The sequence below is a fragment of the Phyllopteryx taeniolatus genome, chromosome 14 (assembly GCF_024500385.1).
Source record: "Phyllopteryx taeniolatus isolate TA_2022b chromosome 14, UOR_Ptae_1.2, whole genome shotgun sequence".
Taxonomy (NCBI): domain Eukaryota; kingdom Metazoa; phylum Chordata; class Actinopteri; order Syngnathiformes; family Syngnathidae; genus Phyllopteryx; species Phyllopteryx taeniolatus.
In genome coordinates this window covers 8,680,049-8,698,969 of record NC_084515.1, presented here as the reverse complement: position 1 = coordinate 8,698,969, position 18,921 = coordinate 8,680,049, and the positions used below count along the sequence as shown (strand labels likewise).

Below are 18,921 nucleotides of genomic sequence, written 5' to 3'. Positions count from 1 at the left end.
TTTTTTTCACCTCTCTCGAGTGCGGTTGTATTCTTATCCTTGCTTGTACTACAAATTTTAGCTCACGAAGCAAAAAACAAAACCACAAAAAAAAATTTTTTTTAATTAAAAATTCAAATCGACCAAGCGATGGCTTGTAACTTGAAAGACTCATAGGTTGGGTCATTCATAAGTCAAGGTACCACTGTATTTGTTGTGTAATGGTAGTCTAATAAAGTGACTGAGAATTACTATACAGATATTATAATAGTATTATATTACAATAAAAATCACTCTCTCCTGGAATGCATGCGTGTGTGTGGGCTGGTTATCTGCGTGGTGTGCAACAAAAATATACAGCAGCATGTAAGGTGAATTTCCCCTCAGATAGTTTAATATCATACATTTTCAAAGTATTACAAAAACAACAGATTTAGTGATGGTCATTGATTTTCAAAGCTCTAACTGTAATGAAATTGTTGGGCGATATTCTTTGCTTATCTGAAGTCTGTGTTTCCGTGGATCTGTCCAAAGAAATGTACTGCATTATTACATGTATAAATACATGTAAATAAAGGTTTAATTATTATTCATTATGAGCATGCAAATTGACCTCAACAGTCATCATAAGTGGCGGGAAACAAGTGTGCGGTAAACATGAGTTCATAAAATGTGTATAAATGCAAGAGACGTGCATTAAAGCATGCGGTCACATTTATGAGCTGGAACTACAGCTCGTGTTAAACGTAGCTGCATCTGCCAGCGCATTACTGGACACGTTATATCCCGGTGGATGTGCTTTTATGCTTTGAACGGTGTGTGTGTGTTTGTGTGTGTGCTTGTGTGTGTGAGGGTGTGTTTCTCCTTGCGTGTGTTAATGTGTGCGGTAGTCTGAAGGAGGAGTCGAGTACGTGCACAGAAAATAGAACGAGGGGATTATGTCTGGCTCAAGGGGGCTTCCCTATTCACAGCTGGGACAAACCTTAGTGCTGGATTAACAAGCGTATACGTGGAGAGGCAGTGAAGCAGAAAGTGAAACGTACACTTCAGCAAGCACCAATAATTAATGCATGTAGCTTGCTTTTGCTTTGGCTTTTTGTACAGGGAGGGTAGGGGCACATACGGCCCATTCCGTTCTTTAATCCAGCCCACCAAGTATTTATTTTATAAAGAGTTCTGTTACAGTGGTGCCTTGAGATACCAGTTGAATTTGTTCCGTAACGCAAAAGAGTCTGTGCCAGCCCCCTCAAAAATGTTTTTAATCCATCCATCCGTCCATCCATTTTCTGAGCCGCTTTCTCCTCACTAGGGTCGCAGGCGTACTGGAGCCCAGCTATCATCGGGCAGGAGCCGGGGCACACCCTGAACTGGTTGCCAGCCAATCGCAGGGCACATACAAACAAACAACCATTCACACTCACAGTCACACCTACGGGCAATTTAGAGTCTCCAATTAATGCATGTTTTTGGGATGTGGGAGGAAACCGGAGTGCCCGGAGAAAACCCACGCAGGCACGGGGAGAACATGCAAACTCCACACAGGCGGGGCCGGGGATTGAACCCCGGTCTTCAGAACTGTGAGGCAGACGCTCTAACCAGTCGTCCACCGTGCCGCATTCTTTCTTTGCAGGTTCAAGTAATTATAATTAACAGACAGACTAAACATTGAGCACAAAGACCGTTTTTGATTTGTAATGATGATTCCATTTGCTTACCATCACCATTTTTAAAATGAAATGTATTTTAATAAGCGCAGTCTTATTATTTGTTACAAAGCGTGTATCCATATTTTTTGAGACGCCATGCAATATAAATATATAATAAGATGTTGTGCCAGTATGAACATATTGCTCATGCAGTGTTTCATCCCTGCCTTGGATGTGTGCACATGCGCAGAGAGAAGTTTAATAATCCACGCTCTCGCTGCCTCACGTGTGCTCCACTGCTCTACTTTCCCCTCGATGGAGCTGTGGGAGGGAGGGCTGCTTGGACCAACTCCCACCCACCACATCTCTCTTTCACACGAACACACACACACACACGCACACACACACAATACACACTGAAGCACGCGCCCACAGTGTACACACATCTAGGGCAGGAGATGCGCAATGTGTGTATGAGCAGCCGCACATGTAAATAAAACAAACAAAAAAAAAAAACCTGTACAAATGCACTGATGTAAAAATAGATTTTTGCTGTTAATATTAATTATGCTTTAACTGATTCACAGACTCCACCCCAGGGGCTGCTGGGATTGCTGCACTGTTCCTTTCTCCCTTTTCTCTTCCTACACAGCACCAAATTAGTATCAAAATCCATAAACACTGTCTTTGTAGCAACAAACAACCAAAAGATTTACAAGCATGCTTAATGTATGTACAAAAAAGGTAAGGTATAAAAACAAATATTTAGTTAATATATAATATTTAGTGAGCTCATCAGAGGGACAGCCAAGGTTCGATGTTTTGGAGACAAAGTTAGAGAGAGCAGACTTCAATGGTTTGGACACGTCCAGAGGAGAGAGAGTGAGTATATTGGTAGAAGGATGATGAGGATGGAGCTGCCAGGCAAGAGAGCTAGAGGAAGACCAAAGAGAAGGTTGATGGATGTCGTGAGGGCAGTTGGTGTTCGAGAGGAGGATGCAGGAGATAGGCTCTCATGGAAAAGGATGACGCGCTGTGGCGACCCCTAACGGGACAAACCAAAAGGAAAAGAAGAAGATAATATTTAGTGTGAGAAATGTTTTTTTAATTATTATTTATTATTACTACAAGCTACCATTTAGAGGTACAGTGTGAGTCAAACCGTGAAAGTGAATGTGTGAAACTAGACACAAAGAGAATTAAGTGGATTGAGGTAATCCACTTTATCCTGGGACAAAAGGTTCAAACAGCAATGAAACAGGGGCAGCTTGTCCATCTATGCATGTGGAGCCTTAGAAAAACAACAATTGTGGAAAAATGACAGATATACGTGTGTCGGAGAAGTTTCAGGAGAGGTTTCACAAAACATGTTTTTTTTCCTTCCTTTTTCCCCGCTAATGTGGGCCAGACGTCAACCAGGACCTCTACAAAAAGATCCTGCGGCGTTTACTTTGTTCCGTGTGCGAGAAGAGAAGAGAGGTAAGGCGGGACAACTCCGTGGCTGCTCACAATGCGCTCATCAAACACCTCTTTGGAACATCCCACAGGTGAACAGGCTAATTGGGAACAGGTGGGTGCCATGATTGGGTATAAAAGGAGCTTCCCTGAATTGCTCAGTCATTCACAAGCAAAGATGGGGTGAGGTTCACCTCTTTGTGAACAAGTGTGTGAGAAAATAGTTGAACAGTTTAAGGACAATGTTCCTCAACGTACAATTGCAAGGAATTTAGGGATTTCATCATCTACGGTCCATAATATCATCAAAAGGTTCAGAGAATCTGGAGAAATCACAGCATGTAAGCGACAAGGCCGAAAACCAACATTGAATGCCCGTGACCTTCGATCCCTCAGGCGGCACTGCATCAAAAACCGACATCAATGTGTAAAGGATATCACCACCTGGGCTCAGGAAGAAAACCAGTGTCAGTGAATACAGTTCGGCGCTACATCCGTAAGTGCAACTTGAAACTCAACTATACAAAGCAAAACCTATTTATCAACAACACCCAGAAACGCCACCGGCTCCTCTGGGCCCGAGCTCATCTAAGATGGACTGATGCAAAGTGTAAAAGTGTTCTGCGGTCCGACGAGTCCACATTTGAAATTGTTTTTGGAAATTGCGGACGTCGTGTCCTCCGGGCCAAAGAGGAAAAGAAGCATCCGGACTGTTATGGACGCGAAGTTCAAAAGCCAGCATCTGTGATGGTATGGGGCTTTGTTAGTGCCAATGGCATGGGTAACCTACACATCTGTGAAGGCACCATGAATGCTGAAAGGTACATACAGGTTTTGGAGAAACATACGCTGCCATCCAAGCTTTTTCACGGATACCCCTGCTTATTTCAGCAAGACAATGCCAAACCACATTCTGCATGTGTTACAATAGCGTGGCTTCATAGTAAAAGAGTGGGGGTACTAGACTGGCCTGCCTGCAGTCCCGACCTGTCTCCCATTGAAAATGTGTGGCGCAATATGAAGCGTAAAATACAACAACGGAGACCCCGGACTGTTGTAAAGCTGAAGCTGTACATCAAGCAAGAATGGGGGAAAATTCCACCGACAAAGCTTCAACAATTAAGTGTCCTCAGTTCCCAAACGTTTATTGAATGAAAAGGTGATGTAACACAGTGGTAAACATGACCCTGTCCCAGCTTTTTTGGAATGTGTTGCAGCCATAAAATTCTAAGTTAATGATTATTTGCTAAAAACAATAAAGCTTATCAGTTTGAACATTAAATATCTTGTCTTTGTAGTGTATTCAATTAAATATAGGTTGAACATGATTTGCAAATCATTGTATTGTTTTTATTTATGTTTAACACAACGTCCCAACTACATTGGAATTGGGGTTGTAGATTCTGTTTTTGCTGCTTTGGTCACGATGGAACCAAAGAGTAGCACAAAGCCATACACTTGGGGTGAAGACTCTCCGTAATTTCTGTAACAACCCAGGCTAAACTTAACGGATCCCCAACACACAAAGATCTTAAAGGTTCAGAATTTTGCCAAACTAACTTTTTTCTAGTATTTGAGCTATAATATTGTCTCTATGGTGCCTCAGTAAACATGTGAAATATGAATTAACATCATCCACGCATTCCTGAGTTCCAGACATTTTTCTTCCAAGAGGCCTGAAATCAGGTCATTCGAATTTCTCAAGCTTATCTACGTCCCTATCGAAGATCTCCGGCTTCCCTTTCCACTCCCGAGCAAGCGCTGTCCCTATCGATCTCCGGCTTCCCTTTCCACTCCCGAGCAAGCGCTGTCAACATAACAAACACGTGTGCTCTCACAAGTGGGTCTTCTACACGGACGCAACCAAACAGGAGGAAGGGGGGGCGGTCTTAGCCAAATTTGGTCAAAGCGAATACAAAACTGGGTCAAACAGGAGTAGCTGTCAGAGGGGCCTTTTCTGGACACTTGTATGACATAACCAAGGTGGGGTTTTTTTTTTTATGAAATTGACACTTTTATACTATAAGTCCATGTTAGAAAGTCACTGTGGAGGTCTAAATTGCCAAAATATGGGACCTTTAAACAGTCAAGATGTAGCATTTCAACATACTTTCTTGACACCAATTATTACTTACGTAGTATTAAGTCTTTGACAGCATCTTGTGGTATATTAGGGCTTGCAGAAAGTGTCGCCTGAAATCCGTGAATAAGTGAAGATAGGTTCCAGAGAGGAAAAAAGCATATGATTAGGTGACTGTGAATACCGAATATAGGTTCACTGGGGCCCACATTTTGCTTCACCTTTGTTAGCAGGCGACAAAGGTATGTTGTTAACGATCTGTGATTCTAGGGTAAGTTAAGGCTTTGTGATTGTAACAACAGGTATCAGGCGCAAGGATCCCTCAAAGGTGACCTCGGAAATGAGCGGACACATCCTGACATTGTGTGTCTGCGTGTGTGTGTTTGTAATAGAAACATTCCCCTGGGCCCACGTCCAAACTTTCTAGGACTGTCCACAGCACGAGCCAGAGACAACCAATCAATGGCAATGGACGCCTCTCTCTCTCACTCTCTGCATTACACTAGCTCAAGATGATGTCATGACACCATTATGTCTTGCGAGTGACAACACTTCACTTAACAGGACAAAACTGACCCTTTATTGGTGTTTGAGAAAAGTATTGGACCATGGACACGTTACACCTAAAGGATTGATCACTCCAAAACAAATGACATTCATAGGAAATGGTTCACCGCTTTCTGAGTAACAAAATTCTCAACTACATGTTATAGTGTGTCCTTGGGAATTATTGTTGATTATTCCAGAAATAATATTGATTCTGAACTGCTCCAGATGATGTACGTGGCACAGTTGTGTGCTGTTGCATTGCATTTTTGGATTAAGTCGGGTAAATCGCCACTGAAGTGCACCAAGTTGGAAGTATAGAATTGTCCTTAATGTCTTGGTGAGACAAAGACTTAAATGGCCTAGGCCAGTCCTTGAAATTCAAGTTCACAGAGCCAAACGGCTAAATGCCAAATGGGAATTGAAAGACATTAATCGAATGATTAAGAGGTCTCGCGTCCTTGCATGATTCAGCATCCTTGCTGAAGTCTAGCCGAGCGTCTACCATCATCTATCTCACTGCGCACTCTGAGCAATGTGGGAGACCAAATCTCAGCAAACGTCATCAAAGCCCAGTGACTCCTTTAAGGACAATTAAAGTCTGCGCGATCTCAAGGTTTCATCTTTGGTCCTTTTAAAGCACTCCCCGCCCCCAAAAAGTTAGCAATTAAAAGTGTTGATGATATCCAATGATAGTTTCCATCGCAACAAAAAGACTGATTCACAGTCAGGCTGTGAGATAAATGACACACCTCGGCGCACCATCACCTCTAAAGTGAGCCTTTATTTGCCTGTGCACATGGTAGCGACCAAGCTATATCCAAGTTGGTGGGGAGGGTTTGTCCTTGACAAGCTCGGGAAAGTGAGTGCTATGCGGACTGTTGCGCTTATCTATCCTACAGTGTGAGATGCAAATCTGGTGATGGACCAGAGTGCTTCTGTTAGCAAAAAATGTTAAAAGCGGGTTTTAAATTAAAGTGAGCTCCCACTTAACTTCCCTCTCACGTGGACGAGCTGCTCATTAGGCTGCTGTCTCCTTCGTTTTCTCTCCTTTTCTGCACCGTCACGCTCTTTCTCCTCTTTCTCTCGCCTCATCCCCTCCTCTTCCTTATGATGAGACTCCCTCCTTTTTTCCTCCCAACTCCCTCCACCACTATGGGAGTTTTCCCCTCCCTTGTTTGGTTTCGTCCTCCTCCTCCTCCTCCTACTTATTTCTTATCTGTGTCAGTTCCACTTATTAAAAAAAACCCACAAAAAACGCTTGAACCCAGCCTCAGCATTGCTCCAAAAGCACCCTGGAATCGTGACTGCGGAGCACAAACAGGAGCTGCAGTGAGAGAGAGCAGACCTACATCTAACCAAAAGATGCTTGACATTTTCCCAACAGGCAAGATCAACACAATCACACATCTCATTGCCTTGAGCAGGTGAGAGAAGACAAAGGAGGAAATGAGGAATTTTAAAAGGGGAGTGAAGAAGATGGAAAGAAGCACGTGACGGCGAGCGAGGAGGAAGTCGACTCTTGGACAAAATCTTTGTGGGTCTTCTTCACGTCGTTTGAAGGCGAGTCAAATCCTCCCATCTGTCCCCCAAACACAGTGATTCTCCACTGAACCTCCATCTGAACAGCACGGCGTGCGTGAGAGTCCAGGAAACACGTGACCCATGTATTTCCACATTCACGCTTCTGTTTACTTCTTGGATCAATAAGCTGCACCGTTAAAACGTTCCAATGTCGTTTTCAGGCCTCATTTGAAAGGAATTAAGGCTGGGTATACAGTACAGTGTCGTTTTTTTTGTTTTTTTTTTATTTACTTCTACTCTAAAGTGGCCCTGATATGAGATCATTATAATTACATTTACTGAACATTACAAACAAGAGAGATGCACCCACCTCCAAACCACAAATAAACAACTTCACACAGGTACATACAGTGTTGGCAAAGTTCATTTTCTATGCGAACTAGTTCAAAGTTCAGATCACCGCTCCAAAAATGAACTAGTTCAGTTCATAGTTCATGAAATTTTGAACGAAGCTCACTGGTCCAAAAACAAAGTAGTTCAGAGTTCCTTTTTTTCAATGTTGCTGATGGGCTATTGACCTCAAAATACTGGTATTTCATTTGCCACCCATTCAGCCCACACTAGTAGCCAGCTGCAGCTGCAGCCTTCACCCTACAATCTCAAAAACATGAGAACAAACTTGAGTAGGCTTTTTTTAAATGAGAAATTAAAACAAAATCAGGACTTTTGGCCTTAACGTGCAAACAAAACATGCAAAACAGTATGACAGGAACGATGCTGAAAGGACATTGATAACTTTGCGTTCCTTGCTTCTAGTCCTATATTGCAAAACAAAACTAATTCCATGATGACAGTGTGATCACACAGTGTTTTAAATAAAGCATTCTGATACAAATAATAATTTTCTTAGTTACCATTTTTTACAATGATGGACTGTATTACAAAACAACCAAAGAACACATTTGCTCCCATTTATGCAATGTCCTTGAACGCACCTCGCGCACACAGGCTGCTGCGACGTGGCTGCCGGATGTAAACATGAATAGTGGTTGCCAAATACGGCATTCATCCCCGACATATGAAGGCTTGTATATAGTGTATCCAGATGGGCTTTGTCCTGGAAGTCCCTAGCAACACCTGGCACTCTTGAATCACAATGAACTTTTGTTCAAAAGCTGTTCTTTGGCTCCCAGAATGAGCGCATTCTCAATAACGTTCATCAGGCAGAAATGAACTAAGTTCGATTCATGTTCGCACAAAATATAAAGTAGTTCATGAACTTTCGTTCACTGACCTCGTTCAGGTACAATACTGGGTATACTGGTACCATTATCAAAAACTATTCCCGCTAGTAGCCCTCTATTTGCCTTGTATTTTATCATAAATATGAAAAGGACATCTGGAAGCGACCTGATGGAAGCAAACAAACATAATGTACATATTAATGCCTGGACTGACGCTTCTTCCAACCCCCAAAGGTGAAAAATCAGGTAACCTGGGGTGACCAGAGGCGATTCTAGGATCAGAGGTTTAGGGGTGCTGAGCTCCTGGCCAGGCAAGATCAATTTCACTACTTTTGCTCATTTTAGTGCAATTTCATTCCCACATTTATTAAAGAGAAGCTTTCAGCAAGGTTCGACTAAAAGGGTGAAAAGTGTACTACAGTTCATGATCCTAGGGCTACGAAATTGTTAGCCAAAATGGCATAATTGCCCAAGTCATTTTTAACTTACTGCCACAATATCAATTTAAAAATTGTGTTTTTTTAATTCTAATGTAATGTTAATAAGACAGCTGGGAACTGTTTTAAATCATGAAAAAAATACATGTCTACTTTAAGAAATTACAGGATATACACAAAAGCCCAGCAACAACAATAGCACTAACTTACTTTGTATCAAGTTGCACCATTATAAAATATTCAAGCGAAATGCCCAACACTTTCATCATATCTCGCCAAAAGGTCATCATCTTCCTGATTTATATACTCTGCATAAATATTAGTTGAACATCTCCCCAGTAGAAGCGTCCAATAAAATGATTCACTTCCTTTTGACCTTTTTTGCACTGTTGCTTTTATCAAAATTATATATTCAGTCTGCGTACTTCAGTCAGCAAAACGCAAGTGAACTTTAAACTTGCAGTGCAAACTAAGACAGCGGACGTGCCGAGTGCAGCGGCGGGTCGCTCCTGCCAATTCGGAGCGCACGAGTCGACGAGCGTGATTCAGCTGATGGCGGCGTTCCCTGTTAGCGTTTCAAGGTCAAGCGTGGGAAAAGGTGGAAACGCTGTGGTTGCCGCAGTGATTAGCGGTGCGGGCATCACGCAAGTCGGCCGAGTGGATGTGAAGTGCCACTAACAGTGATTTGGTGCTGAGAGCCATTGACGCATCAACTCTATCACTGCGCTGCAGTGAAATCAGTGTGTGACTCCCCTGGCTTTTGACTGCATACATAAACATTGTTTCTACGTCTCTGGAATTAGAATGCCAGAGCAATTGCAGCATTAAGAGCACAATTGTCCACATTGAGGGGAGGAAGAGAATAAATAGAAAATTGTAACAGGAACTGTTGTGGTTGAAGTGGAATATATATATATATATATATATATATATATATATATATATATATATATATATATAACTTTCACTTATAGTAAAAGCTCTGTTTCACACTTCTGTGACTTTTAAAAATGCGTGAAATGCAACTATGACCATTTAAATTCACATGAAATTTAAGATCCAGAGTTTCTATTGTGTCTGGGTGGTTAACTTTTTTTTGTAAAAATGTAAAATGTAAAAATGTTACTTAAAACATCAACTATACGGTCAATAAACTTTGATGTGCCTCGGTCGTATTTTCTTAAAGGGGTCGTATGGAAAATTGACTAATTGCTTTTATACAAAATGTTGAATGTCTTGAGGCCTTGCCCACCCATAAAGTGTGAAATTAAACAATCAAGTACAGGTGCATCTGAATAAATTAGAATATGGTAGAAAAGTCTATTTTTTCCAGTACTCATATGTTATACAGATTCATGGAACACTTGGGAAAATACTTTGAGGGCAAATCCTTCTACCATTTTTTGTTTGTGCAGGACAACATGTAGATGTAGTGCATGTTTTAACAATACCTCTCTGAGCGCCCTGTGAATGAAACGGGCAGTCTGAGTGGACACTTCCCAGGGGCTCTTCTCCTCTACCATGATAGCATCCAGCGTGGGCTTCTCTAAAACAACGTTCTAGGACGCATCGGGGAAGGCGAGCTGGCGCACGTCCATCTGTCGCCAGCTCATTCCGGGACAGTCGGCGTACCTGGCGCTCATGGTGCTGATGCACACTGAGGAGTAGTCGATGTTGGTGATGCAGCAGGTGTTGTACTTGTCACCGCTCATACTGCTGTTCCCACAACCTGCAGGTAAAAAGCACATGATGATGATTTAAATCACGCATGTTTTTACGTGTGGTGTGATGAAAATAGCGGCGGCGTGTGATGAAAACTCCTCGCGAGCACCAATGATGGATGGATGCTGCGGTTGATGTGAAAGGTGCACGATTTGATTAAGTCTCCATGGTTGCGAGTAGTTGGAACAAGTTGCTCGATATTGGGAGGTAGAAAAAGGTGTCAGGAGGTTTAGAGGTACCTTGGCGAGGAAGATGATGAAGCCTCGCACATTTAAGATCAGATGACTCAGATGGTGGAGGAAGGAGAGGGAGGAGGAGGAGTAGGAGGAGGAGGAGGAGGAAGAAAAGGCCGACGGGCAAGAGGAGGAGGGCATGCATAATACTAACGCTATAAATGTGGTTGGATGTGTTCATATTCTATATCGGAATGATCCCTACCGCAAACAGCAAAAAAATAAAATAAAAATGCATGTAATTGACGCCCCCCTGAAATGTATTATAATTGCCTATATTAGTAGTTTAAACAGCAACTGTACCACAAATGATAAGCCAAAAACACTTTAATATTATTTCAAACTCATTTTACAACAGTGCCATGTACATCCTGTGAAGACTGGTACACACGTAAGGATTTTTCTAATCTTAAAAGATTTTTTTTTTATCTGACACAGACCCCACACATGAAGATAAAACAATCTGGCATTTAACACTTTTGGTCGTATTGTGTGTGGTGTCATGCAATCGTCTGAACACAGAGCCCCACCCACATAAAGATTCTGTTCTCCCACTGATCTCCAAATCTCGCGTGATCACACATGATCTCACAAAAATCAAAGACAGGCAGACACTTGCAGGTGTGCGCCGATGTTACCCGAGTGTTTCCGAAGTGGGACCACTGTAAAATGCCAAACTTCATAAGATGTGCTTATTAGGATTTAAAAAAAAACTGACAATGTAATAGACGCATACTATTAATGTGTATTTTACATGTTTGTATTTACCGGTAGTTATTTAATTTCTCCCCCGAAAAACTGCATGCAAGAAAAAACTGAAGTTTTACTTACTTTGCGATTATGATGTATTATTGATGTTTTCTCCCAAAACATCACCTATTCCTGTTTCATGATATTATTGTTATCACTGGCAAAATACTGTCATAATATTCTTTCGTAAATTACTCCTACTACTGCGAACATCTGTTTTTTTTAGACGAAAGGGGATAAGTGTGAGACAGGCGCTGCTCTGACATCCATCGGCATTGACACTTCGGCTGTTAACACGCGGCTGCGCTTGTTATCACCTTGCTGCCTCTACTAATTGCGTGAGTATGTGAGCATGAGAGTGGGTCACACACACATACACACACATAGACACACACAATTTAAAGCTTAAATGCTTACATATGACAACAATCGGAAACTGTTTGGTTGAGATGGAGTTGAGTGTAGACATTAAAAGTCAGGAAAAAAATAATAATTCCTCCGCTCATGGATAAAAGCAACAGTGGTATGAGACCGGCAATGTTGCCGGTAACGCGTTACTCCCCCCCCAAAAAAAACACCCTTTTGAGTAACGAGCAAAGTAACGCGTTACTTTTCCCAGGAAAGTAATTAGATGAAAGTTACTTCTTCAAACCAACAATAGTTACTTTTGCATCATCAATGAGAGACATTGATACAAATACTAATTTGTAGCTTGTGAGTCAAACAAAGAGCAGTCCAGCTGTGCAGAAGCATTAAACATAGACCACTCTGTTATTCCACAAATAGAAGAAAGCGATGGGGAAGTGTTTGTTTATTACACAATGCACAGTGATGGTGCATTGCTATAAAAGTGCAAAGAAATGCACGATTTCACTGTCGCCACACTATTTTTGTTATTTTCCTGAGTAAAAAGTCTATTTGATTCTTGTTACATTTTTATTTACACATTAAGAATACAGTTTTACTGTCGTGTTATACGCACAATGCATTGTGGGTTAATTATTCATACTAAAGCGTGCGGTCTTAAATCGGTCACGGAGGGTAAGGACTGACTCACTGAAGGAGTTACAATACTTAGCTTAAACAATATTTACAAGGAAAAGTGAGAACTCTCAACTTCATCTGGAATCCGGACTGTGAGCTGGTTTAACGCGCTGCACAGCTGCCGTCACGTAGTAAGAAAAAAAACTTTTCTCGCTCTTCGCATCAAAATTACTGTGGTGGGAGCAATGGTGTGTGTGTGTGTGTGTGTGTGTGTGTGTGTGTGTGTGCGTGCGTGTGTGTGTCTTTGTGTCACTTACTTTTCACGTTTACGTACACGCACACACACACACTTTTGCCTTCATGAACCACAATCGACAGTGTACTGAGAATGGTGTGCTTCTTTACATTTAGGTACTCACTGTATTGTGTTTGCATGTCAAGTCTGCACTAAGTTGCTGATTTAATGTGTCTTCAACTACACTAATATTTAAGTTATTGGTTCATGTTGATGAAATCATTCTGTAACTTGTGTGGCGTACATTACAAAGTAATGGGTACAGTTAAACTAATGCTTTTTTGTACTGTGCATAAGTGATATTCCTGCCACTTGGCAGCTGCTGAAAGTAACTAAAAAGTCCCCTTTTTCTAACTAAGTTACTTTTAAGATCAAGTAATTGTTAAGGTAACTAAGTGACTTTTTCAAGGTAACTGTGGCAACACTGGAGACCGGCTGCTTGTGTGTCGGTGTGTGAGAGAAGCACAATTTGGAGATACATTTCAACAAGGTATGAGTTGGATACAACAAAAAAAGGAACAGGGCAGTAGGCAGTCTGCAGTACAGTATAAAGTAGACTTAGATTTACTGGAGAGGCAGCCGTAGGGTGAGAGGAGGGAGCATGCTGTGACAACATGAGAGATTGCGTGATTTCCGAAGACGAAAAACATGGCGGCGCCCTTTGCACAGTCTTGAAAAAAAATTTCTCTTTTCACAAGTCTTTTTCAACGGCGGATGGTCGCTTCGTTCTTTTCTTTTTTCCTTCGCCAGCTTCGCGAGCAGCGGTAACTTACAGAGAGCCACTTGCTATCCGCGGAGCTACGTCAACTTCAGCTCGTCTCGACGTGGAGGATCCCAGCCAACGCGTCAAACTGCCGCTGAAGTGGAAAAAAGCTGATTCTTCCACCTAAACTAAGGATTTGCTTGATTCGACAGAGATACAGACGAATGTCCTCTTTTCAATCGACAAGAAATTGTCAATTGCACTTGATTTGCTTCGCCAGGAGATCACCGAACTGAGAAAGAGCTTGGAATTCACGCAACAATAAGTGAATGAGCTAAGATTAGATACTGCTCCGGAAGACCCCGAGGAGCAGATTAAAAAGTTTGTGAGAATTAAGATACAGCCGACAAGATTACTTTTCACCGCGTCCACCGATTGGGAGGCCCTCGTCCAGGAAACCGACCACGTCCCATCATTGCAAAGTTTGAACACCCATCCATCCATCTATTTTCTGAGCCGCTTCTCCTCACTTGGCTCGCAGGCGTGCTGGAGCCTATCCCAGCTGTCATCGGGCAGGAGGCGGGGTACACCCTGAACTGGTTGCCAGCCAATCGCAGGGCACATAGAAACAAACAACCATTCGCACTCACAGTCATGCCTACGGGCAATTTAGAGTCTCCAATTAATGCATGTTTTTGGGATGTGGGAGGAAACCGGAGTGCCCGGAGAAAACCCACGCAGGCACGGGGAGAACATGCAAACTCCACACAGGGGGGGCCGGGGATTGAACCCGGGTCTGTGAACCCGAGGCTGACGCTCTAACCAGTCGGCCACCGTGAAGTTTGAACACTTTCAGCAAAAAGTGTTTGTAAAATCCAAAGATCGGGAGCTTAAAGGGACTTCGTTTGGAATGAACGACCAGTTCCCCAAGATGATTCATGAGAGGCGTAGAGTTTTGTACCCGTTGATGAAGAATTTCCGTGACAAAGGCAAACGAGCGTGGTTAGTTGTCGACAAGCTATATGTCGATGGCCAACTGTATCGTGATGCCAACATCACTCCCTGGCTCTTTTCGACAAGTACTTATTTTCATCTGTTGTTGTTATGAATTGTCACAAATGTATTTTGTTTCATTCGCATGCCACCATCATGAATCCTCACTCCTATCTCTGCTTTCCTGCTCTGCTTGCTTCCACACACACTAAATGCACAAGTCGCTCAAAACTCTTTTTGCGCACCACAAACCACCACCACACACCATATTATCCCCTCGTCACTGTTTGTTTCCTGTGTTCAGTGTTTACTCGTTACCTTTCTATGTACCCTGGTTTTGCAGTACTCAAATATAGCATCTCTATCACCCTCCCTAAATAACATTCGTCAACACAATACCAAAAAAAAAAAAAAAAACTCACAACAACAAAGAATGCATCGTACCAAATCCATTTAAAATTATGATACACACACCCATTATATGTCACACTTAACATTCATGTCTTGGAATGTCAATGGCATTTGATCACAGGCAAAGAGAATTAAGATTATGGATTATACCACTAAATTTAAAACAGACCTCCTCTTATTACAAGAAACCCACCTTGCTAAGTCAGAAGAAAAATGCCTCATTGACTCTAATTTCACTCAGGTTATCTCGGCCTTTTATAACTGTAGACAAAGAGGAGTCTCAATACTAGTCCATAAAAGACTACATTTTACAATAAATACTACAGTAGCAGATCCAGAAGGCCGATATATAATTATACATGCTACAATATTTAACAAGCTTTATACAATTGTCAATGTATACGCTCCAAATAAAGATGATCCAGCCGTTTTTCACATGCTCTTTTCACACTTGTTAAACTTGCCAGCCACTTCTACAATTATTATTAATGCTAAATCCCCTAATAGATCGGTCAAATCTCAAAAATAGTAATCGAGCCAAGTAATCGAGCCAAGAATCACACTCCTCACTGTGGTGCAACCATTTGATGAGGTATTGTAATTGGTTAGCTAAATAATAGTGTTTAAAGTTGGGAGCATTTAGGCATGTTCCGGCATGAAAGGGATACAGATTTTTCATTCTGCTCGACCTAACAGCCGAAAAGGACCAAAAAAAAAAAAAAAATGATTTACCGGACATTTTATTTTCACAGTAATTATAATTCCAAAAGATAGCCGACGTAAGTGTTACCACAAAACCTTCAGACTTCTGGTAAAAAAAAAAGCTTCCTAGAACAGCTGAAAAATATTTGGAGTTAATCAGAGGCACTTTAAATGGTGGCAGGTGGGCCGAGTCACGCCTAGCCAACTTGAGTTTGACTGTGATTGGTTAATTCTGAACACAGCCACCACATTCCCAGTTATGAAGGTGTGCACACTTGCGCAACCACATCATTTTTTTTCAGTGGAGTTGTACAGGTTATATGTCACATTAAAGTTTTAAAAGGATTTTTGTTAGTGTCATTTTTATATGTAAAAACCAAATTTGAACAGGGGTGTGTAGAATTTTTATATCCATTGTATATCCAGCACAATAGTCATCAGCAAAATTAAAATAATGTGCAAAATCTTTGCTATCATCAACTAATCTATTCAGTTAATGAGGACACTAATGGGAGTTTGGGTTCATCCTATATGTGGTAGTCACAGAATCCCATCCATTGTTTCCAAAGGGTTTTCCCAGACAACACAGGTGTGTGTGTGTGTGTGTGTGTGTGTGTGTTATTTTGCCATTTTCTTTACCCCTGTGCTTTACAGGGAGGAAGGGGAATCACACATTCAGGCTCATTCCGGCAGGTTGTCTGCGTATTTTCAGCTTGCACACAAACACACACGCAAACTATGACTCACCAGACACTTCAGTAGGTACACCTGCACAATCTTTTGACATCCAATAAAGAGATTTGTCAAGAAATGTAGAAAATGACACTGTCAGAGACGTATTGCTATAAAAAGGTGTTTACTATTGTGGTTGTAATTTGCAGTAGCATACAGTTTTATTTCATGACACTAATATTTTGCCCACTTAATGTAGCTTATAGGCAACCAAAACACATCAAACATCTCTGATAACCTGATAGACCTCCATTGGTGCAAATTCATTGCAGACAGAGTTGAATAAAATTTGCATGTGATTAAAGCAACATCCCCAATGTATGTAAAATGCGCACGTAAGCCTTGAACTTCTTCGATGTGAGCGTGGAAGCTAAGCTCTCTTGATAGACCGAGAGTGCATCATAACAGGATTAGCGCAAGTGGAATAGAGTGAGAGACTAAAGTTAGAGGTGTCGTATCTCCGTGTGAGCACGCATCCCTGTGAAGGGATGGAAAATGTGAAAAGTTATATCTCTCACCACTTAGGCAACAACTAAGAGCGGTGAACAAGCATATCTTCTGTCCGGTTGTTTATTGGGTCAGAGATCGCTGCGTTAGAGACAATTTTAGTTGCAAGTGAATCTGCGGATTGAAAGGTCTTGAAATGAACAAACGTCCCTTTAAAGTTCTGCTGTCACTTTCTTGCCTCTTGCACTGACCATGAACTGCGTTAGACGAGTGCAATGAGCTATCAAGTTGCGTCCCGCCACACAAACAGCAGCTCCAAAGCCCATTTATGGCCAGTGGGCGGGTGGGGAACCCCTGCGAGCCAGGCAGCGGTGTGAGATATCAAAGCTGCTATCTCGAAAGTCAGCCAAGCCAGCCGCAGTGGAAACTCCATGATGTCAGAGGCATGCTCGGTATTTATGCCTGTCCAAGATTGGTTTAGGTACATAGTAGACTGGGAGAGGCCAGAGCTGATGAAAGATGATGTTCACATGCAACAACACTGCAGGGTGTGGGCTTCCCCTCAGATAAACTGATGCAACCACTGCAAATGTCAACAATAACATGCTACCCTTTTGCTTTTTATACATATACTTTAGTGAGTGCAAGTTAAGAATGTAACCCATCCATCCATCCATTTTTTTTTACCGCTTATCCTCACTAGGGTCACGGGGGTGCTGGAGTTTCCACCATTTATCCATCAGGGCTTATAAAAGTGGTGCCTTGAGATGCGAGTGACCCGAAATCAATCAATCAAAAAAGAGGCTCCAAGCTGTATGTTGCAACACCCACTTGAAGTTTACTGTCAAACTAAAAATAAAACAGAGAATTCTATGTTGTGTATTTAAAAAGAAAAGTTTTAATTGAGTTATTTTTTTGCCAAAACCATGTTTTCTTCCGCTGCCAACAAGGTTATGTTGTCATGTGGTGTTTTGGTCCTTCTGTTAACAAGTAACACAGTCATGAAAAACGAAATTTTTTTGAGCATAGGATTGCCCATCTGCTGCATCACGTAAAAACTGTGTGTGTGTGTGTGTGGGTGTACCTCAGAAATTATGAATCACATTGGACTTTGTTTAAACAAATTACATCTTATCTGTACCTTGACATCCCAGTATAATCTATTTAATTGTGTCAGTTTACATACAATAATGTTTACACTTATATCATATCATACATGTAAGTGAGCAAAATCACATTCAAAGTAACAAGATTCCAGCGTCACAATACACGTCATCTCTTGGTATTTTGTTGTTTTTACAATTTACAGTGGTTAACTGCGACCCTATAAAAAAATATTTGGATTTCCAGTACCTAGCACAAGTGGTTAGCGCCTCTGTCTCACTGTAGAGAGGTCCTGGGTTTGTATCCTGGCTTGGGCCTTCCTGTGTGAACGTGGGTTATTTTCGGGTACTCAGGCTTCTTCGCACATTCGCCAAAACATGCACGCTTGGTTAATTGAAGACTAAATTGTCCGTAGGTGTGAATGTGAATGGTTGTTTGTTTAAATGTGCCTGCGATTAGTCATAATGAGGAGAAGCGCAATAGAAAATGGATGGATGGATGGATGATGGGATATTTTGTTCGAAATGAAAGCAGCACCCCAGTTTTCTCTTTAAAAAAAGAAAGATATTGCAGAGAGAATGGAAAGTTATGATTCACCAAGGGAAGGACACACGATTCCTGAAAAACAATGAAAGAAAAGAGTCAAGGTCAAAGTGGTCAAAAAAAACGAAATGAGGATAAAAAGGAAAAACAATGTCAAGCTAAACCAATTATGGATTTTTACAAAAGACAAAAACGATAACTGAAAGACAAAAGAAGAAAAGTACAGGAGAAAAGAAGGGGGAAACTACCCATCTTGACTTTCATGATGCTGGGAATTCATATATAATTTCTTCTCATTACATTGTCTGCTTGTTACATTTTGACCTCATACATGCCAATGATAGTTTGCTGCGGTCTGCTTTTAGCACGGGCGTTTGATCCTCTAAAAACA

General features: G+C 41.6%; 1 protein-coding gene across 1 annotated transcript in view; it reads right to left on the bottom strand.

Annotated features, from left to right (window-relative positions):
• Positions 1 to 18,921, bottom strand: part of ece2a (endothelin converting enzyme 2a) — a 76,756-nt gene that overhangs the window by 31,235 nt on the left and 26,600 nt on the right. The window contains 1 exon segment of the mRNA XM_061798027.1: positions 10,363 to 10,640. Within this exon segment, the coding sequence (XP_061654011.1) occupies positions 10,363 to 10,623 (261 nt within the window). The 5' untranslated portion in view covers positions 10,624 to 10,640.